The following is a 19888-nucleotide window of genomic DNA, read 5'->3' as shown; positions in this document are numbered from 1 at the left end:
GAGCAAACCAGCACTCAGTGGGACCAACCCCTTGCCTCGCAGCCTGCACTCGGCCACTACTGTCCATAACAAGTAAGTTGGCTCCAGCGTTTGGTCGGCTTGCTCGGCTCGAATGATCGACGTTCCTTTCGCACCTCACCCATCTGTTTGTCTCACCCGCTCCACCTGTGTCAGGATGTATGTGTTTGGTGGTTGGGTTCCTCTGCTGATGGATGATGTCAAAGTGGCAACACACGAGAAGGAGTGGAAGTGCACCAACACACTGGCCTGCCTCAATCTCGGTATAAACAAAACAAAACACACATGTCCTTTTATTTTGACATTTTTGAAAGAAGAAGTCCTCAAAGTGTGTGAGGAGGTATAACCGATAGGGCCCGACCAATATACATTTTTTTGAGGTCGATACCAATTTTGGCAAAAAAAAAATACAGATTAATCTGTCGTATATAATGCATAAAATTACCCCTCCCTCCCCAATTCCTTTTCAATGGCAATTCACCCGCAAATGCGGGCAACTACAGCCTACGCTGGTAAAAAAAATTAATTCGGTCGCACGGTGCGAGTGCATGTTTTGAATCAAAATAAAGGATAAAACTGCTGTTTAATTCTTATAACATTTACCATCAAAAATAGGAGTACCTTTACAATAGTCCAATTTAAACAGGCATTAAACAAAACATTGAACAAGAAATACTCAGAGTCATAGTATAGCAGTTTTATTTCATTTTCATCAGTTACCCGTGTTTCCTTATAAATCCCTGCAATGTGCTCACATTGCTGACTGTTCCTGTGTTTTGGCTTTTGGGGGGCACTGTGGTGCCATGCATCCATGGCATACACACTTAAAGTGAGTACAGAAGAAAATTGTGATTGAATCTATTAAAATAACTCATTTTTCCACACACTGGGAAGAGTTTGTGCCTTTGCGTAGTGTTATCTCACCTGTGGGTATGTGTTCGCACAAGATTTGTGTGTGGATATTCGTTAATTGAAGGAAAAACACTCCCGAAGTCAATGCTAACTTCCTGTTAGCATTTGAATGGGATCCTGCCTTTGCTTTTAGCATTAGCGCTAGGCTAAGGATGTTTTAAAAACCAAGCATGTTTTGTATTTAAATATACAGTGGATGTAATACTTAACGTTGAGTTTTACAGTTAACTTCAACTGCAGTGCCATTAAACAGCTTAAAGGACGCTTAGGGACAACAAATTAACCAGAATGACTTAACGCTACACACTTGCTGGTTGCTAATGCTACACAAGCAAAATGGTGCATTCAGGGTACTTTTCATAACATCAGAAACTTCGGTTTTCTTCGCTAACATTTTAAGGACAAATAATCGGCCAATTGATAGATTGTTTTGGCAGATTTTTGAAGGCAAATAATCGGTGACTGATTAAATGGTCGGCCCCTAATAACCGATCCAAAGCAGACTCAAGTGTTCCACCTTAATAAAATATAATGGCCGTCTGTGTGGACAGACACGCTATGTTGGGAGATGGTCCAGATGGACAGCATAGAGGAAAATATTCCCCGAGCTCGTGCCGGCCACTGCAGCGTGGCAATCAACTCCAGACTTTACATCTGGAGCGGGAGAGACGGATACAGGAAGGCCTGGAACAACCAGGTGTGCTGCAAGGACCTCTGGTACTTAGAGACAGGTGGGTGACTGGTTTCTGTTCACAATGTATCCCAATGTCCCCTCACTTGTTTGAAGTAGACCCACTTATGTGTACTCAGAGCTAGGGATAGACCGATAATCGGCCCCGGCCGATTATCGGCGCCGATATTTGACATTTTGACAAATATCGGCATCGGCCATGTTTTGAATCTGAAGGCCGATAAAGCTCACTGAGCAGGGGATACTTGCGAACGTAGCGAATTTGGGGTTTTCATCAGGATTTGTAAGATGTTCGCAGTCAGTTTTTATTTGTCGTAAACAAATTTGGAACATATTCACACAATTTTTCACCGCAAAAATCTTTTTGAAACCCCAAATGAGCTACATTCACATGAATTTGTTATTCAGTGAGAAATTATATATAGTTTGAAAGAATCCCCCCCCCCCCCCCCTCCCCATTTTACTGCAAATGAATATCAGCTTGAAATATCGGTTATCGGCCAACTTGACTACAAATAATCTGTATCGGTATCGGCCTTGAAAAAACCATATCGGTCTATCACTACTCAGAGCGTCCCAGTGCTCCCTCCCGGGTCCAGCTGGTGCGAGCCAACACATCGTCTCTAGAAGTGAGCTGGAGACCGTCACAGACTGCTGACACCTACCTACTGCAGATACAGAAGTACGACATCCCCGCCACGCCTGCGGGAACCGCGGCTGTCTCCACGGCTGCCGCGGGAGCCAACTCTCTCAAGAGCTCTGCCCCCGTTGCCATAAGTCTGACTGACCAGCCCCCCCGCAACGTGTTATTCACGTCCCCAACAGCTGCCGTATCTGCAAACCCATTGTCAGCTGTTGCCAAAAGTCCAGGCAAGTTTGTTTGATCTCTTTTAGGTTCCGAGTTCCTTCCCGCACATTTCTACTTGTGTGTTTCTATGTTGTTTTCCTACTGGCTTTTTAAAGTTTCTGCTGATTTGTAGTCCTTTAGTTTGCTTCCTGTTTTGTGGCTTTTTGGTGTTCACTAGATCTCCCAGAGCCGTCATTTTGACTGTTCTCAAAATTGGATTTGTTGTTACTCTGTTTACATCGATCAACAATGTTCCAGGTCTTTTGACTTTTCCTCTCTCTGTATATATATCATTACTGCACTGCCATTTTACTGTATTAGAAATAGAAAAAATATTTAGGAGTAATTACTACTTTACCGCCACACCCGTCAATTTGACTGCTCTATTCGTTTTTTCAATGTACATCTTTTGCGTTGGGCTTCCGTAGCAACTACCATTCAACGCAGATGCATTTGGCTTTGGATACAAGCTAGATTACCATGTTGAATAATAAAAAATAAAAAAAAACTACTAGAGAGAAGACTACACAGCTACATTCTGAGAAGTTGACAGAGGGTCTAACGAATCACAATGAGTGGTCGCTGGATCGCTCAGCAGTTTCAGACAGAAGGTCCAAACAAGACCAGCCCACCCCCTCTAAAAGGTGCCTTGTATCGCTTCACTGGAATTGGTGACGCAGCTCAAGGTAGAGTAAAATGCGCTCCTAGATGTGACGGAGTCGTGACGTTTTTGGCAATACAAGCCTGATAATCAAAATTAATACACCCATTTTCCACAGAAAAGCTACTACTGAAAACAGCAAGTAATAAGCATATTGGGCCATTGCTATTTTTATTAAGTGGGAGTGCACGCTGTCAAAATCACTGCTCTGGGAGATTTAGTTGTTTTAGAATTCTAGTGGTGCTCGTGTTAAATAAGCATTCACTCTCATTCACAATCTAATACCAGTTGAAGGCAATTTGAAGTCTTTCATGAACCTGCATGTATGTTTTTTGGATTGTGTGAGGAAGCCAGAATACAGTTTTGAATGTATGTTTCAGGCCTATATGACTGGGCTTTATTCACGCGTTCATGTGGGAACTTTCCAACACAATTTGAGTAGAGCAGGTGCCACTGACTGCTCTTCACCTGGGTCCATTTTTCCACAGCTGTCCTGAAGGTGGCCACTCAAGGAGCCACAAGTGGCGCCTCCATTGTCACAGTGCGACAGGCCACGCCGAAACATCCAGTTGCTGTGACCACACTTCCTGCAGGTGTTCGCATGATGGTGCCCGCCCAGGTTGGGCAAGCCACAGTAAGTGGACTTTCGCTCTTTGGATGGTGTCGTTTTCACATGAGCCGAGATGCCAATCGTTCTGATTTGACCGTATCCTGTATTTTGTTCCAGGCACAATAATGTTTTCTACTGTTAGGGATAAGTTGGAAGAAGTTATGTAGAGGACATTTGGCTTGCGAGATTAACAGAGACGCCAAGTGTTCCATGGGCAGTTCCCATCTGGTGCACTGTTCCGCGGTGGTCGAAAATGTTCTTGAAATGACGAGACGACATGCACGGTAGATGAACTCGTAGTTTGCAAGTGAGCCACAATTTTTTCGGGGGTAACTACTTTGACGCAACACCGGGAAGGGCGGATATGTCATTTGTTTTGTTTTTTTTCTCGGTCTGTTGGCGGCTTATGGTCATCGTGACAGATGAAACGCGCCGTCTGTCGCCGTCATTTGTTTCATGGCTTCCGCGGAGCGCGGGTCTCCATCGCCTTCACTTGTGGGTTCTGATGCATTTTATCGGCTGGGGAACCGAGGGTTGGTGTCGACAGGGTTCTCACTTTTAAACACTGCCATGCCGTCTTCCTCACGGCTGGAGCCGCCGAGTCACGTGACTGAATCCTGCCCACTGATTTGCAGAATGAAGCCTTATCACTTCCTCTGAATGCCAATTTGCCGAATGAGAACTTTCGTCACTTCCTCCTATTTTGCAGCAAACCAGTTGAGCCATTTTTTCCCCATGTAGATAGAGATAGTATGAAAACGCTAATGTAAAATTGGACGTCGTGAAAGCAAAGTTGACGATATCGATGACAATAAATATCACCACTATGTACGATGTTAAGTTTAAATAAACATGTTGACATTCTTCCCCTGTTTAAATTCTTCTTAGCAAGTCACGGTGTCCCATCACTTGTGAGCTATTTTTAGAACGAACTCCACCTACTCGTGTTGCTCGTTTTGTCCATGGGACATGCATTTTTATTTATTTTATTTTTTTTTAATGGACAATGCAAACTGAAGGCCACACGTGTGTCTGTCTGACTGACAGTCTGGAGTCTTTCTGGTGGCATGTGTTTGGTTTGGCTGAGGCAAATGTCCCTGACAATGGACTTAGATTTAGACATGACTTTATTGATCCCTTTTTGGATGGCTCCCTCTGGGAAATTCACATGTCCAGCAGCAATGAGAACAGATAATAAAATTAAAAAATAATTCAATCAATCAATAAATAAGGTTATTACACCAGGGATTGAATTAATATTAATAATAATAAAATGATAAATAAAAAAATCAATCAATAAATAAGGTTATTACACCAGATATTGAATTAATAATAATAATAATAAGAAGAAAAATAAAATAAAAATTCAATCAATAAATACGGTTATTACACCGGAGCTTGAGTTATAAATATTAAAGTGCCATATTTGTGAAATTAACATCCTCCTTCTTATTTGCTGTCAGCCAATCGGCAGAAGTCCTCAGATGAGTGGTATGGCAGCACTGGCAGCGGCGGCGGCAGCTACCCGTAAGATCCCACCCACCACAGCGACCGTGCTCAACGTACCGGCAGGGGCCACCTTTGTGAAGACCATGGCAGTCAGTCCTGCATCCGCCAGCCTTCCTGTAACAGTGGTAGGCTTTGTATAGTACACGTGACATTGACCCGCGCACACGGTCCATTCCTTTTGACGCTCTGTTCTGGCAGGTCAGCAACTCTACAACTCGTATCCTGAAAACTGCAGCTGCTCAGTTGGGCGGGGCAACTGTTGTCTCAAGCTCCGGGGCGAGCGGTCGACCAATTATCACAGTGCACAAGTCTGGAACAGTCACCGTCTCCCCGCAGACTCAGGTGGTCACCAAGGTGGTTGGGGGAGTCACCAAGACCTACACACTGGTCAACAGCCCACTGGGCATGGGAGCGGGTGGTGCTATGGTGAGTGATGTCACCTGACTCTATCTATCCATCCATCTATTTAACGATGTCACCCTCACAGTTCTTGTACTTAGCATTTGAATTGCGGGTGCTGAGACTCCATCTAGCATTCCAAAACCATGCTCTGTGACTACTCGAGTTGAGTATGGGTGTTGTTCCAGTTCCTACCACTGTTTAAAAAAAAAAAAAAAAAAAATGTATCCCCTGCCGCGGGATCTTTTACGATCATTTGGTGACTGAATTGAAAGAAGACGGCACAGTTATCACTACTCAAACATGATTTCGCGACCAGTATCTCAAGATCTCTTCCATACTTTCAATTTTCCCGTGCCAATGGCGAGTTTTCGTTTTGACCCAGTCGATCATGCTTTCACCCCCTCCCGGCATGGCACATGCTGGCTAAATCTCAGGCCTGACTTAGTGTTATATGCCAGTTTTTTTTTTTTTTTTTGCTTTTTTTTTTTTTTTAAATCTTCGTGTGTGGGTGTCTTCCACAGATAGATTTATTGGCCTTCAAACATCGGCCAATTGGGCCAAATGGCCGATTATTTCCCCCTGAGAACGTTATTGGACTTTCCGACGCTGTGACAGTACCCTGAATGCAACTAGCAAGTGTTAGCGTGTGTTATTCTGGTTATTCTGTTGCCCCTAGGCGTCCTTTAAGCAAGGTTCTGAAAGCTGTGAGCGTGCACCAAAAATGTGGTCATGTTGCTCAGTCAGCTGATGACATCATACTTGTCCTGCTTTTTCAGATCAGCAATCTGGGAAAGGTGATGTCATTGGTGCAGACTAAACCTGTCCAAAGTGCAACCGGTCAGACGGCGAGCAGCACTGTCGCGCAGATCTTGCAGGTGCATTTTAGAGTCTAGTGTTGTCGTTAGCGATTAAGTGCACTCTAACAATGTTTGTGCGCATTAGGCAAAGGGCACACTTCCGACTGGAACCATCCTGAAGCTGGTGACCTCTGCAGATGGCAAACAGACCACTGTGCTTAGCAGCCCACAGCCTGGCTCTGTTGTAACCAAACCTGGTGCCACCATCATAAAGACCATCCCGATGTCTGCGCTACAAGGGGGGGCAGGTAAAAAAAAACAAAAAACAAAAAAACGTTTGAAATAAGATTCATTTCACCAGGCCAGTACCATTTGAATTACAAACTCTTAACTAGTGTGATCTGTGATCTGGACAAGGTCAGGAATAAGATGTAGTGTTACCTTGTAACATCAGTGTGTGTTTTTGAGACCTACATACACACATTTTAATACAGTGAATTAGACTACATAGACTGTAACTGCCTTCTGAATAGTTCACTTATTGCGGATTCACTCTATCATATCATCCATTTTTATTTGGGTCAATTAAGGTCATTAAGGTAACAGACAGTATTAGCTACTTAAAAAAGACCTCTACTTGGTGGAAATTCACCTATCACGGGTGGGCGTGGAACATAACACCCGCCAAAAGTGAGAGAACACTATTCTAAAAAAAAAAAATCAATAAAATGCTGTAATTCACTACCTGATTCGGAGGACATTTATGGATTGACACGGCATTTTCAGAACATTTCGTCCATTCTAGGATTGCAGCTGAAATGCTGTCACGCGAGCATGCAACCACCAAATGCAAATTTTTCTCAAAAAAAAAATGCAATGAAAGTAGAAGCATGTAAAAAAAAAAAAAAAGTGGGGGGAGGAATAATAATTATGATGATGATGATTATTATTATAACAATAAAGAAAGGGAGTAACGTGTGTAAAGGCCGCAGCTTTCACACAATTGTGCACAGGCACATTAACAGCTAAAACTACTTACGCACATTGAGTAAATGGCTTTTTTATTTATTTTTATTTCTATTTTGTAAAGTTACAAAAAGTTAATGTTTGTAACAAGGACAAAATGCAAATGTTATAATAAAAACATCTGGTTGCAAAATGAGTCATTCATTTTGTTAAAAATAAATAAATAAAATAAACAAATCAAAATTCATCAACTGAGAATCAAATCGAGCTTGAGTGAACCGTTTCATCCATAATGATGACCCAAAAAACAGTTTACAGCTGACTAAAGCTCCTCCTTCAACAGGTGGGCCAATCACAATCCTTACAACCAAAGTAGTGACCCCAGGGGCTGCTGGGAAAATCATCACCACAGTCCCCAAAATCTCAACAGGCCAGCAGGGGGTCACACAGGTAAGACCTGCCCTGTTGTAATAATGGAAACAAAGTGGGCAGCTCACTTCTCTTGCTGTTTCCAGCTGGTGTTGAAAGGGACGACGGGGACGTCTGGTACCATCCTTAGAACCATCCCGAAGGCCGGAGTCAGGCTAGTGTCACCAGGCACCACAGGCATCAAGCCTGCAGTCACCACGCTGGTTGTCAAGGCAACGACAGGTATCCACCAAACGTTCCTCATTGTGCTCACGTGGACTCTGAGTGATGCGTCTTGCCTGACCCGACAGGTGTACCCAGTCTGGGGACAGTAACTGGAAGTGCGTCTACCACGGTGGCAGGATCGGCCACCAACGCAAATGCGTCCCTCGTCACGCCCATCACCACTCTCGCGACCATCGCTGCGCTCACGGGCCAGGTCACCACGGCGACCGCTGCTGCTGCGGCTGGACCCAAACAGGTTGGACACAAGACTGTCTCTGTGGTTCTGATTGTGAAACCTTAGTAAGGTAATAGAGAGACCTTGCAGTGTTTGCTGCTCGAGCCCAAATGAAGTTGGGACAAACAAGTTGAAACACGTGTGGCGGTTAACATTGTATCTAGCTAACTAACATTCAGTCATCAGCCCTTAAACTGCGACGACACGCTTCCGGAAACAAGTTCAAAATAAAAGCGCTACGATGCATTGATCTACGTACACTACTTGGTAAGGATGCTCTAATGGCTCAAAGAGAGATGTGAGATCATTGTTTCGGCTGCCGGCAGCAATTCTCAACCCCGCGAAAGACGCTGAGGAGTAAAAGACTAGCACGGTGGCTAGCGTGAAACTACGACGCAAATTATTATTATTTTTTTAGCTTGCTAGCTTCAAACGACTGGTTTCCATGATTCGCAGTAATGTCGTGTCCTACTCGGGACGTTTTTTGTGACCCTTGACATATTTCCCACCTTTCAACGAAAACGCTCGCTGAAAATCAAGACATTCGTTTGTTATGGGATGTTTGCCCTCTGGGAGGCGCCGCGGGAACTAAGCAGTGACCTCAGCTGGATGTGACGTCAGCTGGAAGGGTCTATTGAATGTTGTTAAATGAAAAGGTGATGTAGTCCAGGGGTAAACATGATCCTTTCCCAGATTTCTTTTTTTTTTGGAACCTGTTAAAGAACTGCTGAAAACAAAGCTTATCAGTTTGAACATTAAGTATCTTTTCTTTGCAGTGTATTCAATTATTAAATATAGGTTGAACATGATTTGCAAATCATTGTCTTTTGTTTTTATTTGTTTGACACAATGTCACAACTTCTTTGTAATATTTGTGTTCTCCCAGGTAACTTTGATCATGACCCCAAGCGGAGCAGAAGCCCAGCCTCTGGTCCAGGATCTGCCCGTCTCCATCATGGCCTCTCCCACCTCAGAAGAACCAGGAAGTACGACGAGTACACTTATAAGTAGCGGTCCGGAAGGCGAGATTGGCGATGTCGTGACTGCTGGTAAGTTTAGCCAAAATTAAAGAGGAAGTCGACCTTAAACATTTCTTGACAATAATATGCGACCATATCTAAACATGACGTTCTGATTAATATTATATTTGTAGAATGAGTTATGCAGGAACATTCTGCCGTTTTTATCAACCTGAATCTGAGCTGTGATTGGCTGTTACCTGAGTAACTGTGATGTCATCTTCAGTCGACAGCAAGTGGCAAAATGGCCAGCCCCTGAAAAAGATTTTTTTTTTTAAAAAGGCTGGATTTGATGCATAACTCACTCATATTTAGAGGTGGGAATCTTGGGGCACCTCACGATTCGATTGCGATTACGATTCAGAGGCTACGATTCGATTATAAAACGATTATTGATTTCCCCCCAGGCAGCAGAAAAAAAACAATGTATTTTGGTGCTTTTAATGTTTCGTACATTAGTTACAAAAATAGTACAAAAGTCCTCTCAGGCCTAAATAAACTACTATTTCAGTATCAAGTTAACAGTTCAAAACAGTAAATAAAATACTCAAGTCCTCATTCTGTAACAACAGCTTTTAAGTATATTCAGTCTTCAACAGAATAAAACATAGCATTGAGCAAAAATATATTATTTTTATCCACTCAAAAGTGCACTGAGATATAAATGAAAGACAATGTGAACTACTACTTCAATACAAATGCCTAAAAAAAAAAAAAAAGTGCTTTCCTGCTTTTTAAGTTGTGTAAAGATGAACATGTAAACATTAAAGTTTCTCAGAGGTACAAAAAAAACCCCCCTCAAGTGCTTTTCTGCTTTTTAACTTGTGAAAACATGAACGTGTAAACATTAAAGGGATCGTTCGGCTTTTTTAACATGAATCTCAATTTGATCCTCACCTCCCGTGTGTGCGATCAGCACTGACCTTCTTTCTGACAGCGTTCGGTGACACGCGTTCATGTTCGACGTTGGACGAGAGGAAAATAGTCCAGCAAGCTGGCTGGGGTCTCGGAAATAAAGCGTTTTTCTTCTAAAAAAAAAAAAAAACTATTTGTTTTCAAAAGCGTGATACATTTCCACCACAATACTCTTTTCTGAATAAAGTCAGACGCCATTACCGCCAGCCACTACTTTTCTGTTCGTTCGTTCGTATCACTGCGCGGCGCCCTGTAGAACGCTAACCGACGCACTGCAGCCAGCTAGCTGATACTTCCGCCTGAAGTTGTTTGCCTTTTCGGAGCAGGTCTGATCGGACGAAGAGGTGGGTTGGTCAGCTCAGCCATGCTTGTTGTTGTTTTGAATGTCGAGGCGTGAGTTGTGGATGTGTACTCTCGGTCCGTCCCATTAAGCGTCCCGAAGACCGCGCGCGCTACTGCGTTTCAGTTCCGCGTACTTTCCGCTCCGGTCCACTTTTAGTTTCGGTTCCCTTGGCATATTTATATAATCGGAATTTGGACTTTTGTGAATCGTTCTCGATTGTTCCACGGCCGAATCGTGAATAATCTAAGAATCGGAAATTTTGCACACCTCTACTCATATTCCACAAATGTAATATTAATTAGAACATCATGTTTAGACTAGTGAGGTCGGATATCACATTATTGTCAAGAAATGTTTAATGTTGACTTCCCTTTTAATCAGCAATACTTCAAACGGGAAAATCCCCCCAAAAAAATTCTGTGAATAATTTTGGTACAAATCTCTGCCTATTAAAAAAGCGGCCAACTCGATAATGCTGAAAAATTGCGCAAGACCATAATAACTACATGGCGTTATGATAACTTGTTTATCAGGAGAGCACGACGTGGGGGAGGGCGACTCTCCCGATGGCATGTTGTTTCTTTAGGCAGGCTGCAAGGCTTGCCCTGCTTTCTTTATACTCGTTTCGCATTGCTTGGCAGAGGTAAATCATATAGAGCAAATTTGTCATCACAGTCGGGGTTTCTTTTAAGCAAGGCGGTTGCGGTGTGGAACTGGGCTAATGGAAAAGCGCCTATACATGTACAGCACATGAGTTTGACACAAGTGTATAATGATGCTGCAGTGACTGAAGTCTGCTCCAACCCGCCCTGCGAGACACACGACACAGGAACCACCAACACTGCTACTGTTGCCGTTGCAACCATAGCTGATAATGGCTGCACCAACCCGCCCTGTGAGACACCCGACACAGCAACCAGCAACATCGCCACTGTGGTGTCGGTGGACACAAGCCAGGTACTGAAGGTGAGCTGCCGAGGAACTCAGCTGGTGCTGAAATGGAGAGCGGGATAGTGGTGAGGTTGTGGGCAAGCTTCAAAATCTTAATGCAGCCGTTGAAACTAGCAGAAGTTGTTTGGCATTTGACACAAGTTTTGATCAACACTCAAATAATAAAAGATGATTAATGGCATTATGAAGTCGTATTGAATTGGAATCCAGTATCTTGCATGCAGGTCACATAAATTGGACAATATTATAATTATTAATTGGTCTTCTCTCTTATTGGACACCAAAAGGTACAAGTACTGCCCTAATAAGGTGATTTGACTTTCGAAATGACTTATCATTGTAGATAACCTGTTAGTTGACATGTCCAACACAAAATTACTTGCCATTTTCCCTGAGACTTGAAGGTTAGGACTTAAACTTAATTGATACTTGCACATGGCTAAGTTGAGCCCATCTCTGCTTGAATGTGTGGAGGGGCATCCTCACTTTTCCCACCCAAAATGTCACATTCTCTTCCTCCTCAGGTGTGCTCCAATCCGCCATGTGAGACCCACGATACTGGAACCACCAACACCGCCACGACAGTGGCAGCGGGAGGACGTACTCTGGTAAACCAGGTGTGTCCACACTTGTTTTTGTTTGTGTATTGCCGCTTTTCCAGCGTGCCCGCACGGCCAGGTACCACACCACACCTCATGCCACCACCAGACCGCAACCGCCGGTTTTCCATTACAACGAGAACGGCGAGAAGGGGGCGGCAACATTTGAACCGATCACGCCAAGCTTGCACTCCCGCATTGCGTGCGGATCTGAAATAACATTTCCCGAGTGGCAAGTCGCGCCAACATTGAACCATACTTACAATTTAATATCGACCACCATGGATGAAATATTGTGAATCACGACCGGCTCGCAAAAACAGCTATTTCTGCCGCTGGAGCTCTCATTCAAGTGAATAGGAACACACGGCAGCCTGGCGATGTTTTTTTTTTACAACATTACAAATCCATCCACAAGTATCTTTCAAATTATGAATATAGTTAAGCATTGTTGTAAAACATTATCATATTTATTGTATATACTGTATTTTTATGACTTTGGTGAAGACCGGCAGGCGCTTCTGCCTCTCTCGCTTAAAACAAGTAATGGCCGTGTGCCACGGCGTTGCTTGCTGCAGCAGCGGCGTTGCTGTCGGCCAATCAGACGACAGGTAACGTCACGGCCCCGCTAGTCCCCCGACGACCGGCGCTGCAGAACTGCTGCCGAAAGGGTTCTAAACAGCAGTTAAAACAGACCGGCTCGGCCCCGAAAAAGTCTCGTGGGGACTGAACATCCGGGGACAAAAATTGCCGCTTCGGTGTGGAACCGGTACGGTGGAAAAGTGCCATATGTGTATCCGGTCTAACGTGACAACCTGATTTAAGGTGTGCTCCAATCCGCCATGTGAGACCCACGATACTGGAACCACCAACACCGCCACTACAGTCGAAGCGGGAGGACTGACTCTGGTAAAGCAGGTGTGTCCGCACTTGTTTTTGTTTGTGTATGTGTACCCGGCCTAACATGTGACAACCTGATTTTTAGGTGTGCTCCAATCCACCATGTGAGACCCACGAGACCGGAACCACCAACACTGCTACCACGGCCACGGGTAGCCTATTGACTCACCCGCAGAGCAACACTGGACTTTTTTTTTTTTTGTAATAAAATGACCTCACTTCCTGTTTTGCTTGTAGCTCAGCAGGGAGGCGACGTGATGCAAGAAGACTCCACAGAGCCCTCCTCGTCCTCTGACCCCCCTGTTTCCATCAGCCAAGGCAGAGCCATTACCACTGTTACACAGGCCACGCCCACACCTGGTCCAGCCATACCTGTAAGTGCAGCCCACCACCACCATCATCATCATCATCATCATCATCCTCACCACTGGAGTCCTGGTGTGCGTTGGTAGGAAATCTCCTCATTGGTCAGAGAGGATGCAATCAAGTCTGAGGAGGCCGTCGCCACGGCAATGGCAGTTCCAGAGGAGGAGCCCATGCAAACGGAGAGCCAATCAGAGAATGTGACGTCGTCATGTGCAGCGGTTTTGTTGCAGGGCAGCGAGGCGGTTCAGGTATGCATGATTGCACGCACTTTGCGCAGATGTGAGCAAGTGTACTTCGACTTAGCCGTCGTCCGTTTGATGCTCAGATGGCGTCCATGGACACGCCTCCTCAGGAGCTGATGTCATCAGAAGGGAACAGCGGCGAGATGGACTCTGGGACGACGACGTTGATGGTGACGGCTGATGCGCTGTCTCCGGACGATTCTCAGCATCTGACCATCCAGGCCTTCCTGCAAGCCGCAGGACACGTTGGTATGACACACCTCTCGCGCATACAAAGTCCAGGAATTATGGTAATGGTGATGATGGTTGTATGGTGACGGAAAACTTCTTTTTGCACAGGTGGTGCTGAGTCAGAGCAGTCGATTCCCATTGTGCTCACTCAGCAGGAGCTTGCCGCTCTTATCCAACAACAGCAGCTACAGGACTTGCAATGTCAGGCGGAAGATGAGGCGGAACCCGGCCCTCTGCCCACAGGTACGCAAACAACTTTTATTGACCTCTAATTCGCGGAAATTCACCTATTGCGGGTGGGAGTGGAACGTATCAACGGCGATAATTGAGGGAATACTGTACAGTGTTAAAGAGAAAAAAAAACAATAGGCCAGCTTCAGGCACAGCGCAAACTCCATCTCAGACTCCAAAAAACTGAAAAAAAAAAGAATGTATTTGCGTGCACGCGCACCACACACGAGCTCGACACAACACAGAGGCTGCAGTTACGTTTGAAGCCAGAGGTGGCAGTCACTAATAAAAAAAAAAAGTCCACAAAGCAGAACTTTGAAGTAGTTTGTGTAGAAAATGAACTTTTCCAACACTGAAGGTTGCAAAGATGTTCGCAAATGGTTTACATTTGTTTAACTCCATAAAAGTTGTACTGTTGCTCATTTCATGAGAAGTTGTCAATTTCTGAACACAGCATAATGTGACCGATGTATTTTGCTTTATTTTTTATTTTTTAATTATACATGAATATGGTCTTTTAAATCAACCCCCGCCCCCCGGTTGGCGAGGCATTTTGGTCCCAGTGCAGCCGTGCTCCTCACCTTTTTTCCCCTCCTGACCCGTTTTCATTCCTCACCATCACACGCATGACGAACGAATGACCGTCCTGACGTCCCATCTTTGTTTCCCAGAGGGCCTCGCTCCAGCAGACAGTCTGAATGACCCGGCAGCAGAGAGCAACGGTCTTGAGGTGTCGTCGTCTGCTGTGACCAGCGCTGTGGCTCGATTGGCGAGCACTTTTGGCCCCGCCCCTCTCCTGGCAGCGAGCTCCAAGACGGAGCCTGCCGCCCCTGTCGCCGATGTGTGTAACGGCGTCGTCGCCAATGAGGTGGTGAGACGGCATACAGCTCCAACGTGGCAAGGAAAGCAGTGTGACCACATGTGCGCGTTCTTCTGTGTGTGTGTAGTGGTTTGATGTCGCGATTGTCAGGGTGACCAACATGGCTGTCTCTCACTACTACATCCCTGATGGTGACGTCACCATTGATGTAAGAGCACCTTCACTTTCACAAAATCAATTTTTTTTTTTTTTTTTTATTAAGTCATTCACTCCCGGCCATTTTCACTCGCTCCTGGCTGTTTTGCTGGATTTTGACTGATTTTACAAGGTCCACAGAATATTGTTCTACTGTTATAAAAACATGGAATACCAAAAGAAAGATTGGAATCTCTTCTTTCATCAGGAAAAAAATATACATGTATCTGTTTCTGTTATGCATCATTTAGCATTAGAATATAGCAAAGTTTTATCATTATTCACAAACCTGTTGAAAACACTGGCTGATCTTGTATACTCTGCTGCCACCTGCTCGCCTTTTTTGTTAAGCGACCTCTTCATGTTAAAAACTGTATCAAAGCCTTCTGTATGCTCTAGCATAAAAAAAAAAAAAAAAAAAAACATAAAAAATGCAAAAATATTTTTTTGTGAGTGCAGGACAAAGTATTAAACGTATTTATACGTTTTTGGGTTTGAAAGCGTTGAGTATAAATTCACTGGTTGTACTTTCCGCAGCACCACTCAGGCGTGATGCCGGACTACATTCGGATGAAGAAGGTGGCACTCCAGCCGGGGACGGCCTACAAATTCCGCGTGGCCGGGATCAATATCTGCGGCCGCGGACCCTTCTCAGAGGTCTCTGCGTTCAAAACGTGTCTGCCCGGATTCCCGGGAGCACCGTGCGCCATCAAGATCACCAAGGTGAGTCCCACTTCCTGTTGTCATCACCGACTGGAATGGTCCAAATACACACGTGGACCATATTGTTAGCCCTCTGTTAATGAAAGAAAATGGCAAGAAAAGTACACTGTCCCGACTTATGTTATGTGGCTGTGTTGCATTATTATTTTATTTTTATTATTATTATTATTATTATTATTTCAGTCACTCACTCACAGATGCTTACATGTGTGAATAAGTGAGTAGAAAAAAAATAATAATAATCCGTGCGTGCTTTCAAATTGCCGCGGGAGTGACGTCACGCAGCTGACACGTTCGCTCGGCCCCGTTTGAGACACGCCACCCCCCGCTCTGTGATTGGCTGGAGGGGTGTAAACACTGTCTTTCCACAGAAATGTTCCACTGTTTACAAAACAAACACAACATGGAAAAATACAGGCTGGGGGGCGTGGGGTTTAGGACAAAATCACCACCAGAAATGAAGACAAGCCCTGATCTGTAAATTGAGAAGCAGTTTGTTTGTTTAAATCCTGTATTTAAAAAGTGCCTTTTCCAGAGTCAAACCGGCAGACTCTGCCTTTAAGGCGCCTTGACACAATTTTGTGTGCGCGAACTAGTCGTAAAGTGGCGTGAAGTGTGCGTAAACCCGTCGTGACTGCGTGCCATGTCAGGGCAAAAATTTTGATATGTTCAAAATTTTTGTCGCGACAAAATTTTCCCGACCGGGTCGTGAACTATGCCAAACTGTTCGTGAACTCTTCGGGACGATGCGGGAAGGATGCGAGCCAGTGCGTGGCAGTGCGCGCCTCGGATGGGCCCTCCCCGGCGCCTGCGGTGTGCCGAGAAGACGATCAAATTTGATTATACTAGAGGAAGTTTAACAAGGTTTCCGTAGGTCAGTGCTTCTCAATTCCGGTCCTCAGGCTCCCCCTAGTCAGCCTGTTTTCCCAATGCAGCTGATTCCAATGACAGCTAATCAGCCAGCTCTGGAGAAGCCCGATAACGATCCTCACCTGCGTTGCAATTGGGAGACATGGAAAACAAGCTGGCTAGGGGGGCCTGAGGACCGGAATTGAGAAACACTGCCGTAGGTGAACCTGCGGAAGGATCATTACCGGAGAGACAGGGCGAGCGGAGGCACCTTCGAACGAGAGGCCGGAGGGTCGGACTCTCGCGGGGTCGCCGGCCGGCCGGCCGGGGGATTGAACCCACGACCTCCCAGTCTCAGGGTGGACACTCTACCACTAGTAAACATATGAAGATGAAGATGAAGCTCTATAAGTGCATTAATATTGTGATCAAATTGGATTGTTCATTATGTTGGACTATGAAGCGATTTTTCAAGAAAAGTACACCAAGTGATTTGAATTTATTCCGAGCTAATGCTGTTGACCGTCCCTGTTATGCTCGTTTAGAATTTGGGTGGAGCTCAGCTCACCTGGGAGCCTCCGGCCGTCACATCGGGGAAGATCACGGAATATTCCGTGTACCTGGCCATCCAGTCCAGCCAGGCGGCCGCCGCCTCGGCGTCGGGCCCGGCCCAACTGGCCTTCATGCGGGTGTACTGCGGCGCCAGCCCGTCCTGCCTGGTCCAGACGTCCAGCCTCACCAACGCCCACATCGACCACACCACCAAGCCGGCCATCATCTTCCGCATCGCCGCGCGCAACCAGAAGGGCTACGGGCCGGCCACGCAGGTCCGGTGGCTTCAAGGTGAGCGACGTGTTGCGTCGAATGCAATATTTAAATAAAATCACAATATTGTTAAAAAAAAAAAAAAAAAAAAGAAAAGGAAAAAAAAAAAAAAGAGCTCATACTAAAACAAAAATCACAATATTGTGCTTTTGTACATAACAGCAGTGCATATAAACCACCTACAATCTCTAATAACAATATTGAGGCACTTACTTGGTAATGCAATCACACATTGATCACTTCACAAGCAAATTAGGTTCATCTTCATCTGACAATTAGCATAGATTTGAAATATAGAAGGCCAAAACATCCCTAATGAAAATTAAACTGCACTAATACACTAGCCACTAGAGGGCGCTAGAAGTGCACAAATGGAAATCAACCTTCTTTTTTTTTTTTTGTAACAGTTTAACATTTTAAATATTGTGAACATGACGACGACGATATTGTGGAAGTTTTAATATCACGATATCACGAGATTGCCCCTATCGTTACATCCCTAATGCACACGTCGACATCTTGCCCTCGCGTGGCTCTTGATTGACCTCGTTTGGTTCCCCTTCATCTGACAATTAGCATAAATTTTAAACATAGAAGGCCAAAACATCCCTAATGAAAATTAAATTGCACTAATAAACTAGCCACTAGAGGGTGCTATAACTGCACACATGGAAATCAACATGACTTTTTTTTTTTTTTTTTTTTTTTTAAACAAATGTCTTCCTTTTAAATATTGCGAACATGACGACGACGATATTGTGGAAGTTTTAATATCACGATATTGTTACATCCCTATTACACACGTCGCCATCTTGCCTTTGCGTGGCTCTCGATTGACCTCGTTTGTTTCGGCAGAAACCAGCAAAGACTCCAAAGCGACCAGCAAGCGACCGGTGTCCTCGCCTGACAAGTGAGTGCAATTGACCTGACTGACGAAAAATGATTTGCGAGGGGACATAAAGCGGTGATCGTTGCCGTCTTGTCTCCTTCAGTAAACCTGTTGCGCCAAAGAAGTTCCGAGCCGACCAACCGGACGACTCCACGCCCTGCTGAGGACTGTCAACTTCTCCTCCTCCTGTGACGCTTATCATGGACATGGAAAAAACTACACAAAATGGCTGTCCTCTCCGGGATGATTAAATGTTGAACGGTTCATGTTGCACAAGAGTGGAACATCTGCAGTTAAGAGAAACTTTTTTTTGTTTTTTCTTGCAGTAGCAACACAACATTCCAAACATCATTCTTGACTTCCCCGTGCGTGTGCATACTGTATATACATATATAGACCTTGACTTGCGAGTGGCCCGACTTTTTTTTTTTTTTTTTTTTTCCCAAGATGTCACTCAATCAATTTTTTTTTTCCTTCCTTTCTTTCTGACTTGAACATAATTGAGTTACGAGCGCAAGATGGTGGCAGCAAACTCCACTCACGTAGCAGCCAACCGTCCATCCAAAAAAAGAAGAAAAAAAAGAGGTTTTGTTTTATTGCCACTCCCAGTTAACGAGAAACAGACAAAAAAAACAGGTAACTTTGGCTCAGGAAATTCAGCTAGTTTAAAGTGAACGCCCATTGCAAGATGTCGCAGACGTTGCAGCAATTATATTTTTACACAAATGGAGCAGCACATGTAGAAAGACAATACACACAGGCGTGTATTCTTTATCTTCTGTGGAAAAACGACTAATTGTACTGCGGCTTTAGTGGGCTGTTTTAACGGTCTCCGTGTATCTGTATGCCTGTATTTGCTCCCCCTGGTGGCCAAGACGTGCACACCAGAGGAAGCCACACGATTAACCACGACACATCCACAAACTGTTTAATTCTTCACATTTTAATTGTTACTGTATGGATTTCTAAAGTACAATACTATAGAGTGCTATTTTTCTTATTAAAAAAAAAAGACATGTTTTGTTTCAAAATTGTTGTTTGTTTTTTTTTGGGTGTGGGGGAGGCTGGAATGGATGAATGGTATTTCGTTCCCCTTAATAGGTCAAGTCAAGGCTAAACCTGCCGTTCAGAGAAACTCCTGATATTCCCGATGGCCAGTCCGTCCCTGCTTGGCAACGCGAGGAGGTGCAAGCTTACCAAAATCAAAAATATTGACACTTTCGTTCTAATATTATTTTCAGATTATGATTACATCTGTACGTTAATGTAAATTTGAGACGTACTGTTTTGTGCAGGGGTGTCACGCGATTACATTTTTTTAAATCATGATTAATCACATGACTTCAATAGTTTTACGATTAATCACAAATTTTGTCTCCTAAATGTACAATAACATATTTTTTATGATAAGTTTTATACTAGGGATGTAACGTTATCCAAACATCGCAATATATCACATCACAATATGAAGGTCACGATACGATATTGTGGGGGCGTTGGCCATATTTA

The 19888-nt window shown here is 44.4% G+C and overlaps 1 protein-coding gene across 3 annotated transcripts in view; it reads left to right on the top strand.

The window, feature by feature from the left end:
• The window catches only part of hcfc1b (host cell factor C1b), a 21905-nt gene extending 2210 nt beyond the window's left edge, over positions 1 to 19695 (top strand). Inside the window, exons 5-31 of one of the 3 annotated variants that reach the window (XM_077512173.1) lie at positions 1 to 72; positions 175 to 281; positions 1482 to 1661; positions 2192 to 2491; positions 3618 to 3763; positions 5203 to 5373; positions 5447 to 5674; positions 6427 to 6525; positions 6593 to 6755; positions 7757 to 7863; positions 7929 to 8064; positions 8133 to 8302; positions 9168 to 9330; positions 11343 to 11515; positions 12034 to 12126; positions 12934 to 13026; positions 13094 to 13160; positions 13246 to 13382; positions 13461 to 13622; positions 13700 to 13865; positions 13956 to 14090; positions 14750 to 14949; positions 15026 to 15106; positions 15631 to 15816; positions 17211 to 17508; positions 18346 to 18400; positions 18483 to 19695. The exon at positions 1 to 72 is cut by the window's left edge and continues 13 nt beyond it. In XM_077512173.1, coding sequence (XP_077368299.1) covers positions 1 to 72; positions 175 to 281; positions 1482 to 1661; positions 2192 to 2491; positions 3618 to 3763; positions 5203 to 5373; positions 5447 to 5674; positions 6427 to 6525; positions 6593 to 6755; positions 7757 to 7863; positions 7929 to 8064; positions 8133 to 8302; positions 9168 to 9330; positions 11343 to 11515; positions 12034 to 12126; positions 12934 to 13026; positions 13094 to 13160; positions 13246 to 13382; positions 13461 to 13622; positions 13700 to 13865; positions 13956 to 14090; positions 14750 to 14949; positions 15026 to 15106; positions 15631 to 15816; positions 17211 to 17508; positions 18346 to 18400; positions 18483 to 18543 — 3949 coding nt within the window. In that variant the 3' untranslated portion in view covers positions 18544 to 19695. Of the gene's footprint in view, positions 73 to 174; positions 282 to 1481; positions 1662 to 2191; positions 2492 to 3617; positions 3764 to 5202; positions 5374 to 5446; positions 5675 to 6426; positions 6526 to 6592; positions 6756 to 7756; positions 7864 to 7928; positions 8065 to 8132; positions 8303 to 9167; positions 9331 to 11342; positions 11525 to 12033; positions 12127 to 12933; positions 13027 to 13093; positions 13161 to 13245; positions 13383 to 13460; positions 13623 to 13699; positions 13866 to 13955; positions 14091 to 14749; positions 14950 to 15025; positions 15107 to 15630; positions 15817 to 17210; positions 17509 to 18345; positions 18401 to 18482 lie in introns of all 3 variants that reach the window. The other 2 variants (XM_077512171.1, XM_077512172.1) reach the window with 2 other exon arrangements.
• The last annotated feature ends 193 nt before the right edge of the window (positions 19696 to 19888 follow it).

The sequence above is a fragment of the Festucalex cinctus genome, chromosome 2, assembly GCF_051991245.1.
Source record: "Festucalex cinctus isolate MCC-2025b chromosome 2, RoL_Fcin_1.0, whole genome shotgun sequence".
NCBI lineage: Eukaryota > Metazoa > Chordata > Actinopteri > Syngnathiformes > Syngnathidae > Festucalex > Festucalex cinctus.
Note: the sequence above shows the minus strand (reverse complement) of the source record. Positions and strands in the feature narration are given on the sequence as shown.